This window comes from Portunus trituberculatus, chromosome 10 (assembly GCF_017591435.1).
Source record: "Portunus trituberculatus isolate SZX2019 chromosome 10, ASM1759143v1, whole genome shotgun sequence".
Classification (NCBI taxonomy): domain Eukaryota; kingdom Metazoa; phylum Arthropoda; class Malacostraca; order Decapoda; family Portunidae; genus Portunus; species Portunus trituberculatus.
The window spans coordinates 9,173,178-9,188,177 of NC_059264.1; the positions used below are offsets into that span (position 1 = coordinate 9,173,178).

The 15,000-nt window shown below is 39.4% G+C and overlaps 1 protein-coding gene across 1 annotated transcript in view; it reads right to left on the minus strand.

The window, feature by feature from the left end:
- Positions 1-13,408, minus strand: part of LOC123501870 — a 376,841-nt gene extending 363,433 nt beyond the window's left edge. Inside the window, exon 1 of the mRNA XM_045250911.1 lies at positions 13,347-13,408. Coding sequence (XP_045106846.1) covers positions 13,347-13,393 — 47 coding nt within the window. The 5' untranslated portion in view covers positions 13,394-13,408. The remainder of the gene's footprint in view (positions 1-13,346) is intronic.
- Positions 13,409-15,000: the final 1,592 nt, after the last annotated feature.

Below are 15,000 nucleotides of genomic sequence, written 5' to 3' on the forward strand. Positions count from 1 at the left end.
GGAAGGAAAGCAAGTACAGGAAAGAAGATAGAGAGAAAGAAAGGGATTGACGTTTTCTGTTCTATTCTGTCTCGGCCTGATATTCCCTTCTTCCTCTTATTCTTTCCTCCTACTCCTCCTACTTATCTTCGTCTTCTACCTTCATATTTGTTATTTTTATTGTCTTTTTCTTTATCTTCTTACGGCTTTTCTCTTCCTATCTTATTTTCATATACTCTTTTCTTCTTTCATCCTCTCGTCCTCTCTCCGTCCTTCTCCTCTTCTCTTTAGCCTTCCTGCATTTTCTACTCTTCACTATTTTCCAACTATTTTTTTTCTTCTTTTCTTCTATTTTTCAATCTCCTCTTCCTCCTACTCCTCCTCCTTCTTATCCTACTCTTCCTTCTAACTTTCCTCTTACATCTCCTCTTCTTCCAATATCCTTTATTCTCTTTTTTCTTTCCTTTTTCTCATTCCTCCGTCTAGTCTTCTCCCTACAAAACCCTCGTCCTCCTCCTCCTCCTCTTGCTCCTTCTTCTCCTCCTCCTCCTCCGTTCGCCTACTTTCCCTGTAACTCACCTACGGAATGTTTCGCTCAACTGACAGCCTCGTGGACTCCTCTGTGCGAAACGATACGAAACGCCAATAGTGGATTTGTCTGCTTGTTTCGAATTCTTTCATTAGGTAAGTATATTTCGTTCGGTTTTAGATGGCTGGTAATTTGGGGTGTTTTTTTCTTTAATGGTGTGTGTGTGTGTGTGTGTGTGTGTGTGTGTGTGTGTGTGTGTGTGTGTGTGTGTGTGTGTGTGTGTGTGTGTGTGTGTGTGTGTGTGTGCAGTGTGTAACGAGACAGCCAGACGTTACCCTGTGAGAGAGAGAGCTGTTATGTGTGTCTTGTGTGTGGTCTGAGACCAGGCACACACCACACAGGGAGAGAGAGGTCACAACTCCTCGATTTACATCCGTACCTACTCACTGCTAGGTGAACAGAGGCTACAGTGAGAGAGAGAGAGAGAGAAATATCTCCACCGGTGTGTGTGTGTGTGTGTGTGTGTGTGTGTGTGTGTCGAGGAGAGGATGGGAAGGAAAGGTAAGGCATTTGAAGAGAGAGAGAGAGAGAGAGAGAGAGAGAGAGAGAGAGAGAGAGAGAGAGAGAGAGAGAGAGAGAGAGAGAGAGAGAGAGAGAGAGAGAGAGAGAGAGAGAGAGAGAGAGAGAATTACTTATTTCAAGCTTCAAACAACAAAAAAATGCAATCTTTCTCTGCAATGCACCACCACCACGACCACCAACACCACCACTCCTACCACCACAACTACTGATGTTACTACTACTACTACCATCACCCTCACCACCATCAAAACAACAATTACTCCCTCGTAGTTGCAACCAAGGCCAACAAACACTCGACCACAACAATCTGCCACCACCACCACCACCACCACCACCACCAATACAATTCCTTCAAGACACAGCACCACCACTCCGATAAACGCAACTACCACGATCACTTCTTAGATCCCGCACGTTACTCAACAAATATTTCCACCACAATTTCACGTCACCTGTTACGCCCGTTCTGACACACACACACACACACACACACACACACACACACACACACAATACTACCAGCCTAATTAACAACCACAATTTAACATGTAGTAGCAGTAGCAGTAGCAGCAGTAGTAGTAGTAGTAGTAGTAGTAGTAGTAGTAGTAGTAGTAGTAGTAGTAGTAGTAGTAGTAGTAGTAGTAGTAGTAGTAGTAGTAGTAGAAGTAGTAGTATCAGCAGCAGCCGCAGGAGCGATTAATAAACCCCAACAACAACGATGATGAGGAGGATGATTATGATGATAGTAATAATAATAATAATAATATCGATAATAATAATAACAATAATGATAATCTGAAACCCTTGCCACCACCATCACCACCACCGCTGCCGCCGCCACCACAATCACCGCCATCATAATTACAATAATCACCAAACTTCGTCCTTAAAAATCTCTCTCTCTCTCTCTCTCTCTCTCTCTCTCTCTCTCTCTCTCTCTCTCGAACGTTCACCCCGGTGGAAGGAGGAGGAGGAGTGCATGGCGGAAGGAAGAGGGGCGTCAACCCGAAGACGAGGAGGAGGAGGAGGAGGAGGAGGAGGAGGAGGAGGAAAGAAGTGCATCAACCCAAATATGACTGGAAAAAGAGTTCGAGAAATGAACACACACACACACACACACACTTCCCATTTACCCTGATTCTCTACTTTTAACAACCAATAAAACTTTTTCTCGGCACAAATATCGACATAGACATTTCACCCTTATGCATTATGTTTTCCTCCCTCCCATCTGTACTAAGAGTAAATCAATGCATTTCCAACACCATTGAGGAATACGATTTAATGAATGCCCCTTGCACTTAAATCACTCATCTACGAAGCGACAACTATTTACAGATTATCAAGGAAAGTGGAGACCTGTAGTGGAGTAAATGTTATGTTTACAAAGTTTTTATTTTTTATTTTTACACATGTTAAGCACATGAAATTCAGCAACTGTAGTTACGTAGTAGTGGCGAGAGCGGTTCAGGTGAAAGTGAGCATACCCTGATATTTAGTTATCTGCCTATTTGTTTATATATATTTTTGTGTGTAGTACTAACAAACAGTATTCAGGTTAGAGTTAGCTTTATACACCAATATATTGTGAAAGAGAAACAAGAAAAAAATGTTCAGATAACTGCACATTGATGTAGTGAAAGAATTAGAGTTACTGTAAGTGTAAGTGTAGGAAGTGTATTATTACAGAAAATGATTTAGGCAAAAGTTAACAACATACACGAATTAGATGCGACAAAGTTACTATTATTATTGTATCACAAGAAAAAAAAAACAGAAAAGTGAATCAAGTAAAAGTTAATACCAGGCATGAATATGTAGTTGGGGAAACACCGTTGTAGAATTAGAGAAAATAATTGGTCAAAATTATCACTACTCATCAACAGTAAAATTCAGTGAAAGAGATGCAGTTGGTGCACTCATCATCCTACTGGAGAAGCAATGACTCGGGTAAAAGTTTCCAATATTCACGCATATTAAATAAAGGCAGGAATGATAATTACTGAGCAAGAATATATTAATTTGATGCGTAAAAGTAAGCGAAGTGCGTGCTTTTAATGGAAAAAAGTGCAGTTATTGGAATACTGGAGGAGCAATGAGCAATGATTAAGGTAAAAGTAACTAGTAACTATCATACAAGAATATTAAACACCAACAGGAGTAATGATCGCTCAGAGAAGTATGAATGAGTCTAATGAGTAAGCATAAATTAAATAAAAACTTGTAATGGAGAGAAATGCAGTCAGTTTAATACTAGAAAAAAAAAAGATTCAGATAAAAGTAAACGTTATCACACACTAGACCTAATAGAGGTGTGAATAACAACCATAGGAATATGAATACAATTACCGAGTACAAATAAACGAACTGCAGACTTAGAAAAGAAGCAAGTGCAGTTATTGGAGCACTAGAGAGGTGGCGAGCAATGATTTACGTAAAAAGTCACTTATCTAATTACAGGGGTGTGTGACATAGTGGCAGTAATAATGGTAATCACGGAGGAAAGTATGAACAAAAATAATGGGTCAAATTATTTGTAGAAAGAAAATAAAATCATGAGTGCGAAGTTTTTTTTTTCGTTAACGCTAATGAAATAAGGCAATAATAATTATCATGGAGTTAATTACAAGTCATGAACTTAATGAGGACAACTAATTGCAGAAAAATAAATTCACAGAAATGCAAAACCTAAACATAAACACTAATTAGATTCATAACAGACTAAATTAACTCAACTTTACCTAACAAAACTTGACCTTAATATAAACCTAATGCAATCTCTTGTAAGATAATCTGACCTAAATTGTAACCAGAAATAACATGAACAAAGCAGAGAAAAGGTAAAATAAATCTTGCCTCGGTTAACCTTATTATGTCACTTTATCTAATTTTACTTCACTATCTCCACTCACTTCACTTGATATCCTTTAAGTCATCTCGACTCTTCTCACCTTATTTGATTTCACCTCGTCTCTCTTCACCTTACATCACATCACCTCCTCACATTTACTCGTATTCAAGAACGCTTTGATATCTCACCATGATTATTTCCAAACGGCACTGAGCTGCATTCTTAAAAATTTTCCTACTGTTGGTAAATAATAATGATGTCGGTCTGTCACTGGAACCAGAAAAAACACTTCAGAACATGTGTATCTTTGACTACAGCCTTTCAATTGTGTATAAGTGTTTCAGAATGCATCCTACTATCTTACATTACTTCACCTGGCCTTCCTTCATTTGTCTAAGGCACGTACTCTTAAACATTTTTGTGCTCTGCCTCCAGTATTTCAAACAGCTTTATTCAAGTTTACACGAGTTTTTAAGGTGTTTTTACGGCTCTAGTGACAGTGACGAGATTGCTACATTATTAACCAGAGAGACACTTAAAAACCCCACTAATCATCCCTGTGGCCTTGATGAGAGAGCAAAGCGTTTCAGAATACGGACCTAAGACCAAACTAATAACACTCACCCAAACGTGGGGAACAATCACATTATCACCGCAGAAAACACGAAACAACAAGGAAACAAACTTACATCAAACTTTTATTTACTTTACATTAGAGACACAAATGCAATCGTAAAACAAAACTAACCCAACGATATGCCAAGATAAGACAGAAAAATAAAGATAAAAAGAAAAGGAAAAACTCGTATTACATTTCAAAGTTCTGGGATGATAAAAAAATAATGAAAAATAAATACATATGCAATTACCACGAAGCAAGCGAATTAAAGGTACATTTCCGGCACCACCACCACCATCACCACCAACACCAGCAGCAAACTCGCTAAAAACTCGCCAAAACTCTTGCTCTCTTGCCAATAAAAGAGGAAAAAGGCGATAAAAGAGGCGGCAGTTAGGTACTTTTGTTGTTATTGGAGGCGTTGGTGATGGTGGTGTTAGTGGTGTTGGTGGTGGTAGTGGTGGTAGTGATGGTGGTGATAAAAATTAAAATAGCAAAGAAAAATCAGATAAATATTTAATAATGAAGTAAAAAGAAATAGAAAATAAAAAAAAAAAAAAAAAGAAGACAATGGAGCAAAGGTGGTGGTGGTGGTGGTGGCGTTAGTGGTAGTAGTAATGGAGTATGAAGAGGAAAGAAGCAGAGGAAAAGTGAGGCAACGTAAGTAGTAGTAGTAGTAATAGTAGTAGTAGCAGTAGCAGTAGCAGTAGTAGTAGTAGTAGCAGTAGCAGCGTTAACAGTAGTAGTAGTAGTAGTAGTAGCAGTAGTAGTAGTAGCAGTAGTAGTCGTGATGGTGGTAGCAGAGAAGGAAAAGACCCCCTCCAAAAAGAGAGCCAACAAAAGCAAACCAAATCGCGTGGCTGCAAAAGTTTTCCGACGCTGAAGTTAAGGAAGAAAAGTCGTTTGGCTATTAACAGGCGATTCCCGGAGGCAGGAAGGTGATAATGGACGGCAGGAGGAGGAGGAGGAGGAGGAGGAGGAGGAGGAGGAGGAGGAGGAGGAGGAGGAGGAGGAGGAGGAGGAGGAGGAGGAGGAGGAGGACGAAGAGGAAAATGTAGTCGGAGAAGCAAAGAAGGGAAAAAGGATATAATGAATTCCAAGGAGAACGAGGAAGCAAAGAATAGAGAGAAAGAATAAAATGAAATGGAGGAGACAAGAAAAAGAAAGAGGAAGGATGTGGAAAAATATAAGGAAGGAAATGAAAGGAAGAAGAAATGAAGAGAGAAAATGAACTCGAAAAAGTAAGAAGATAATGGATTGCAAGAAGGAGAAAGGGGAGGAGGAGAAGAAGAAGGAGGAAGATAAAAAAACGAAACAGGAGTAGTAAAAGAAAAAAGAACGAAACACGCTGACGAAACAAGCGAAATAAGGGAAAGGATACGAGAACAAAATAAAAAAGAGTAAAGGAGGAAATGAGAGGATGAATGGAGGAAGAGTGAGAAGGGAGAGGAGGAAAGATAATGACGTCGAAGAACAGAGATGAAAGAGAGAAGAAAGGAAAGAGAGAGGAAAATTGGATATAAAAGAAAATAACACAAAGAGAAAGAACACAGCCGCAAACTTCCTGGCTATCCACACAATCTTTTCCAAATCAGGACATGCAGGAAAACAAAAACAAAACAAAAAAAAGAAAATATCTAAGTGTGGAAAGATGAAAAAAAAGAGCACAGAGCAAAACTGAGAATGACAAAATATGAGTAAAAGGAAAATAAAAGAAAGAAAAAAAAAAAAAAGAACAAGAGAACAAGGTAGAATAACAAATATAAAGTACTGAAGATATGAAAGAAGAACAGTAACAAAAGAAGAAAAAACATCAGAGGGAAGATGAAGATAGAGGAAGAAGAAATAGAAGGAAAAAAATTAGAATAAAAAAAATAAAAGTAGAAACCTATAAAGTAGAGAAAGAAGAGGAAGAAGAAGGGCCAGAGAAAGAACGAAATAAGAGAATCTACAGGATGAAGGAGAAGGAAGAAGGAAGGAAGGAAAGGCAGCACAGGAAGGAAGCCAAAGAGGGAATGATCGCTTGCAATGTAATTAAGGAAGAACGTTGTTGAGTATTGAGAAGAACAGAAACGAGTTGAGAGACAAGGGCAGGAGGCAGAGAGCAGGTAAGGTACTGACGAGAGAGAGAGAGAGAGAGAGAGAGAGAGAGAGAGAGAGAGAGAGAGAGAGAGAGAGAGAGAGAGAGAGAGAGAGAGAAAACGAGTGAGCGAATGAAGTGTTAAAGAAAACAAGGAGAAAGGGAGATGTGGATCAAAGGACAGGGAGATGAAGGAAAAACAATAAAAATGAGGAAGAAAGACAAGACGAACAGTGAAACCAGGGGAGAGAGAGAGAGAGAGAGAGAGAGAGAGAGAGAGAGAGAGAGAGAGATCTTAATGACGAAAGTTAATCACATGCTATTTGTTCTTCCCGTCATTACATAAACATAAGGAGATTACAGAGGATTACAAACAGGTACAGCAAATCCTTACCAGTCCTTTGAGCTCGTGTTCCTTACATCAAACTATTGCGTTACAGTTCAGTTGAGATTACAAGTTCACTTATGTGTTTTTCTTTACGATAACGGAACAAAGTAAATACGTAGAGAAGTAAGGTTAGGTTAGGATGAGGTTACATAAGAGAAGAGGAGGGGAGGGACGGAGGGAGGAGAGAGAGAGAGAGAGAGAGAGAGAGAGAGAGAGAGAGAGAGAGAGAGAGAGAGAGAGAGAGAGAGAGAGAGAGAGAGAGAGAGAGAGAGAGAGAGAGAGAGAGAGAGAGATACACTCAGAAACTCGAGACAAATAGTTGGATTTACTACTACTATTACAACTACTACTACTACTATTACTACTACTACTACTGCTACTACTACTTCTACTACTACTGCTGCTGCTACTATTATTACTAAGAAACTACAAGATTAAAAACCTATTATACACCATTTTTTTCTCTCTCTCTCTCTCTCTCTCTCTCTCTCTCTCTCCAGCCCGCATAGTAAAGCCGTCAAAGCCGTCAGAGCCTCCCTGCGTCCCTACCCCTGGATTTGGCTGCCGTTGAGACCTGCCAGTTCCCGCCGCTCGCCACTCATTCAATAAATCCCTCAACAAAACACAAAAAGAACATTAAAAAGGCGACATTTGGGTCACTCCTCCCTCTCTCCCTCTCAGCTTCCTGTCACTAGTGTGGGTGGAGTTAATGGGAGTGAGTGAGTGGATGGGAGGATGTTGGTGGGGAGACGGGGGTGTAGTGACTGTGTGTGGTGTGTCTAAGGGGGATGTAGTGCGTAGATACGTGAGAATGTGTAAGTAGGTGGCGTATGAGGTAATGTTATTGAAAGTTGTGAAAAAATAACGGAAGTGAAAATGAAAAAAAAAGATACATTGGTGGAATTTAAATAGAAGTGAAGGTGAAAAGGAATGTAATGTGAAAATATCAATAGAGAATCAAGAAAAAAAGTTGTGAAAATATGGAAATAGAAGAAAAGTCAAATAAAACAGTAATAATGCATAAAAACAAGAAAAATTAATAAAAAATCAGGAAAAGAAAAAAAAAAAAGGACCAAAACATATCAACGAACAGTAACAAACAGGAAGTCAAAACACAAAAAGAAAAAAATCTGAGTCCAAAGTAAAATCAACAAATATGAAAGTAAAATGCGTAACACAAAATGACGCAATAATCGGAGGACGTTGATTGGCTGGGCTCGACACGTCACGGTGGCTCTGATTGGGGTAGAGAGCGTGACATCGTGACAAATAGCGAGGTGGAAGGAAAATCTGACGTCATAACTCGTGTGATTGGCTGCAGAGTGATGTCACGGGGAGAGGGGAGGAAAGGGACGATGGGAGTGGAGCTGTGACATCATAAGTTAGGAGTGATTGGCAGGGTGGGTGGTAGAGAGGGTCGGGAAGCACGGCTGAGGGACGGGGGTAGTGAGGGAGTGAGTGAGGGAAGGGGGAAGAAGATATTGGTGGTGGAACAAACTGACTGCCTTGGTGGTTGGTTGGCTGAATGAATGACTGACTGGCGGACTGAATGACTGACTGGCGGACTGTTTGACTGGCAGACTGAATGAATGACTGAGTGACTGCCCGGATGACTGACTGATTTAATGATCACTTCGGCAGTACATCTCCACTAGTAATACTGGTCGCCTTCCGGAGCAACTAATTCTGCTTCAGTCACCGGCAGCCACACAGGAAGACGAGAGGACACAAACACAAATAAATATAAACTTATCCAAAGAGCAGTAAAACAAGAACAATCATGGAATAGTTATAACTGCTACACAAACTTTCAAATTTAGAGTACATTTTAAAAGAAAAAAAAAATATATAAAACCAAAATTGAAAAAGGGGATATTAAAAAAACATTCAACAAATTCTAAAAAAGAAAAAAAGAAAAAAAGTAGAACGTATCTGAAAACCAGAACTGAACAAGACAAAAAAAAAAAAAAAAAGAAAATACGAAAAGAATTAAGCTCACTATACTCCGCGACACAAAACACTCCACAAATTCAAAACAATACGCCCGACAACGAGACATTTCGGGCCAAAGCACCACTAAACCATCGCGCCATCACTCCCTCGGCTCTCATGAACAGCGAGAACCAGTGAGCGTCCCGACAACACAATGCCCGCCGATTAGTGCAACCCGGGCCGTGCATTACTGGGTTGTTCTCGCGCCGCGCCGCCTGATACGGGACTGTACACTGAAACCTTCCAGCGTCGCACCTCCACTACATTCCAAAGGCTCTAGTTGAAGTGACACGGATTTTTAAGGATGTTTTTATGGTTCAAGAGTAATTAAGAAGATTTCTGCATTATATAAAAAACTAAAAGACTAATTATCAAGGATCCTATATATCAAAGTGCTTTTTTATTATGGTTTTAAAAAGATTGATCATGAGAATTTATATACAATTAACAAATGAACCCTATGAAACTAATTGTGCTGAATTATATGGGTTTTTAAGGATGTTTTTTGCGATTTTAGAGAGACAACATGATTGCTATACAGTACTAACAGATGTAACTCTTTTAGCAATCGGTTAATCACATTAGTGGCCTCTGAATACAGAAAGCGTTTCAGAATAATGGACAGAGTAAATTGCCTCGCCTCGCCTCACCTCCCACCCACGCCCAATGAGAGAAAGGAGATAGACAGGTGGGCAGGCAGGCAGACATTGCAACACCGGTGAATTACTGTGTACGTATTGAAAACATGCATCCGTCCGTCAGTCAGTGTGTATATGTGGATGTGTCAATGACCTGTTGGTGTTGTCATGCACTGAATATTTGGCTGATATGTTAGTGGTGTTATTGATGATGATGATGATGCCACTGTTACGACCGTTTTTACTAGTTATTTCTCTTACGACTGGTAATACTACTACTGCTACTACTGCTATTTGTAATGACATTTGCTTATATTATGAACCCTCCGGTATCATGAAGCGTTTTCCTACTCATTCTGCTTACTGTTTGGTGATCTTATACAGCTTCAAAAAATTACGCGAGGGATTAAAACAGTGAAGATTCTGGCCACCAATCTTCTGACCTCCTTATGTCAATAATCGTACACAAATCTCAAGGTAAAACTGTGTCCCAGTACTGAAGGGGTTAATACTACATTACCACTACCAATGCTTAAACAAATGCTACTCCTCACACTTCTTTTCAGCTACTACTACTACTACTACTACTACTACTACTACTACTACCATTACTAACCAAGCTACAACTGACTCTTAATGATATTACTACTGCTTACATTACAACTACCGTGCACCACTATTACAACACAACCACCATCACCACTACAATTAACACTATTTTCTTCTTCCTCCTCCTTGTCTTTCTCGCACTACAATCACCACCGTCTTTACTACGAATTTAAACAACAACAGTAACGAAAGCAAAGTAACAACTTAAAAGCGCTCTCTTCCTCGTCTGACCACCAGTACTTAAACAACGTACATTACAACAACAATAACAACAACCACTATTACTACTACTACTACTAAAACTTCCCTCCTCTTCCTCCTGCTCACTCCACCACTACTAACTTACACAACTTCACTACAACTACAACTGCCACTTCTGCTTCTGCCACTGGTTAAACTTCAGATGCTGGTGATAAAAATTCCAGCCAGGTGCATCAGAGACGTGATTCCCTTTGACAGGTGTAACGCGAGAGGCTGTTGAAGGTGAGGGACGAGGAGGAGGAGGAAGACGAGGAGGAGGAGGAGGAGGAGGAGGAGGAGGAGGAGGAGGAGGAGGAAAAGGAGGAAATGGTAGTAGTGGTCGATGGTGGTGGAGAGACAGTCCGATACTATTACTCTTGTTTTACGGAAGACGTGCATCTCTCTCTCTCTCTCTCTCTCTCTCTCTCTCTCTCTCTCTCAGCGGAACAAATTGTTTCAAATATTACGCAAACATGGATGCACATGGCTGAGAGAGAGAGAGAGAGAGAGAGAGAGAGAGAGAGAGAGAGCACATCTGTTGTTTTACCAGCTGGTGTGTGGCGGACGGCGGGCAGTCAGCTGACTAGTGTAAACAAACTAACCCCACAGGCAGTGGAGCCCTGATGGCCACTCTCAGACCCAGAGTTAAAACGTAGGCTGGCCAAGACACCATGCATTGAGCTACGTATTCAAATCAGCATGCAGTCCATGTCACTAGGCACCTGACACGTATGTAGTGGTATGTTATCAGATGGTATAGTCTTATATTGTATTATGCCGTAAAATCACCACGAATTAGTTGATCAAATAGATATGTTAAAGTGTAGTATTAATTAATCCTTCAATACTGAGACACATTTTTACCTTATTTTTTTGTGTACCATCAGACGATTTTATTTGCATCAGGAAGAGTCTATGGAGGTCAAATGATTAATGGCCAAAGGCTTTACTATTCTAATCCCAACATATGTTTCTGAAGCTGTATAAAATCAGCAAATAGCAATCAGAATGAATGAAAACGCGTCCTGTTGCTGGAGAGATTAAAGTGAGACCAGCTGACACGCAGACCATTTCATCACGTAAGTAACACCTTGTCCATATTGCTTAGTTGATTACTCTTGGCTTAGATCACCAAATAGTTAATACTCCTGCGTACTCTCAATTCTGACGGAGATATAAGCAGTAGAGCCAAGACTGCCGCAGCTGCCACGCACAGGCTGCCGCGTGACGGGGACGCCTAATAAAGGTAATATTTATGAATTTTTAAATAACATGATAATGAAACTTGTGAAGAGCGAGAATGAAAAAGAATATTCCTGCATAAGTTTTAATTGTTTCTCCCGGACTCACTCACTCTCTCTCTCTCTCTCTCTCTCTCTCTCTCTCTCTCTCTCTCTCTCTCTCTCTCTCTCTCTCTCTTTCTCTCTCTCGGGAAATCATAACAAGAGTTGAACACTTTTTAGTTGAACCGAAAATCCGACCTTCATTTCTTGATTTTACTTGAGGAAGAGGAAGAGGAGGAGGAGGAGGAGGAGAAGGAGGAGGAAGCAAGAGGGAGGAAAGTAAAGATTTTCATAAAATTATAATGAAGTTGATAATGGTGGTGGTGGTGGTGGTTGTCGTGGTGGTGAAGAGAAGGAATTAGAAAGATTATGAAAAAAAAGAAAAAAGGCAAACGAATAAAAAGCTAAACTAATACGAACATAGAATAATATAAAAGATATAAATCAGGAAACCTAAATACACTTCTATCTACTTACTAATCTATCTATATATGGAAGTGACTGTTTGTTCGAGAGAGAAAGAGAGAGAGAGAGAGAGAGAGAGAGAGAGAGAGAGAGAGAGAGAGATAGTGTGTGTGTGTGTGTGTGTGTGTGTGTGTGTGTGTGTGTGTGTGTGAGGAACAAAAGACAAAAGCTTTCCCACAGCTACCCACGCACACAGACACGAGAATACAACAGCCTCCTATGACGAGAACACCGAAAGAAAGAAAGGTTGCAAAATGAAAGGTCAGAGATTCAAAAGCAAAGAAGAATAAGCAAAGCAAAAATTTAGGAAAGGAAGAAAACACAAAATCTCAGGAAAAAAATGAAAATACAGAAAAGAAATATCACACACACACACACACACACACACACACACACACACACGAATTCTACTTCCAAACAACCCCTTCTCCAGCTCCTCCTCAAAGCTCTTGTATCCAAACTCCTCCCTCGTAAAAATACAGCAATTATAAAGTAACCAAACGAGAAAAAAAACCCTCTCTGGTGCCGACCATCCCAATATTCCCTAGAGAAAGAAATGAGACAACAGGTGAAACATTAAAAGAGAGGTGATTAGAGACAGGAGACACAGAAAGGGACAGAATTGAGACAGAAGATAATAGATGAGAAACAAATAATATAAAAATATCGTAGAGAAAGAAATAAGACAAAGAACAAGAGAAGGATTAAATAGACCGATTATTAGAGACAGGAGACACAGAAAGGTGGTTAAAATGAGAAAGACAAGTACGATAGAAAGATCGTAGAGAAAGAAATGAAACAGAAAACAGGAGAAAGATTAGACAGACCGATAATTAGAGACAGGACACGAAAAAGAAGAAAAGAAAACACGCCCTCTAATACGAAAAATAGAAAGAAAAAAGAACGCATGATCTTTTAAGCCCAACAAAAGAGGTAACGAACTGACGCCAAACACTTACAAAGAATAAATAAATAACACGTTCTTTAAAATCTAGTATGAGTCAAGCCAACAAGTTCAGCTGATCCAGGTCTCTAATCCACATCAAGGGCCAGCCACTACTCCATCACGTGCCGGGATTAGCCAACCTTACCTGTTCGTCAGTCCTGTGCGCGAGAGTCCAATTACTGGAAGCCACATACAGGTAGTACGTACGGGGTCTACCTAGTCTCTCCTCTATCGTACCTCTCCTCTCGCTTCACGCACACTCACCTGAAAAATACAAAACGGAGAGGGAAAAGAAAGGTTAATGATTGTTATTGTCTCTGTTGTTATTGTTATTATTGTTGTTCTTGCTATTTTTTTATTACTGCTTCTGCTACTACAATAACAACAACAAAAACAACAACAGCTATTTCCACTAAAACTAATACTCCTGCTATCGTAAAACTACTGCAGTTATTAATATCGCATTATTTTGGTTCCTGTAATTGTTTTTGCTAATGATAACGCAAAATTCTTGTGCATCTATAACTGCAATCATGAAAACATCCTTGAAATACTTGATACATCCTTGATACATCCTTGAAATACTTGATACATCCTTGAAATACTTGATAACTGCAATCTGTTCAACTTGCAGAATGGCTGTTAATTCATTACTACAGTCATGAAATCATACTTATAGATCTTAATTTCCATACAGTCTATCAAAAGTAAAGAGAAGAAATAGGAACGTTTGTGACCCATTTGTTTGTGGGCTAGAAAAGTAAATAAATAAAATGGTATTGCTCTTTAGTGCACAAGGAAAAAAAAAGAAAATGTCGGAATAAACTCGTACTAATCCTTGACTAAAAAAAAAAATATATATATAGCAAAGAAGATACAAAATGAAAAATATGAGTAACAATAAAATAATAAAAGAATGAAGACAGCTTAGATCTTACACAAAATACACCACTAAGATTCAAACTCCACCACGACATATTTGCTGTCCTGGTGTATTGAACTCCACGAATCCTAGAGTCCACCAATAGGGAGGAGTGAGAATGGTGATGCTAGCTGATTTTTATGCAACGTCACATCCAAACCAAACAACATTCAAACTCAAGCACTTATTTTTACACTAGTTTTGTCCCTGATCTCTACCAAGGTTCCAAAAGTTCATTAGTTAATCCTTTCAACACTGGGGGCGCATTTTAGCCTCTTTTTTGTATGATTAGACCATTTTATTGACATTGGGAAGGGTTTATGGAGGTCAGATGATGAATGGCTGCAGTCTTCACTATTTCAATCCACACAAAAGATTCTGAAGCTGTATAAAATCGCCAAATGGTAAGCAGAATGAGTATGAAAGCGCGTCTCGGTAATGAAGCGATGAAAGATTGTGGTGTTAAGGTTTTGTTTAAGTATTGCAGAAGACAACACGGAAATAATAAAAGATTAACATTGAAATTCTTGAGTTTAATAGTTGGGAAATATACGACGAACTGAAGATGCTGGGTAACTAATAATTTACCAGTGAAGAGACACGAAAAAAAACAGTAGATTCCAGCTAACATGAGCACAACACCGTAACTAATAACACTCAAACTCCACTATTGCAAATTTACATGATTTTTGTCGCTGATCTCCCCATGAATACCAGAAAAAAAAAACTTGTCACATTCCACTCCCAGACTTTACAAGTTAAGACAAACAACGAAAAACTAAAGATTCATATTAAAACGAATTAAACGAAATGAAAATACCAAAACGTACAATCAAACTCCACTACATTACATTAATTTTATCGCCAACCTCCCACG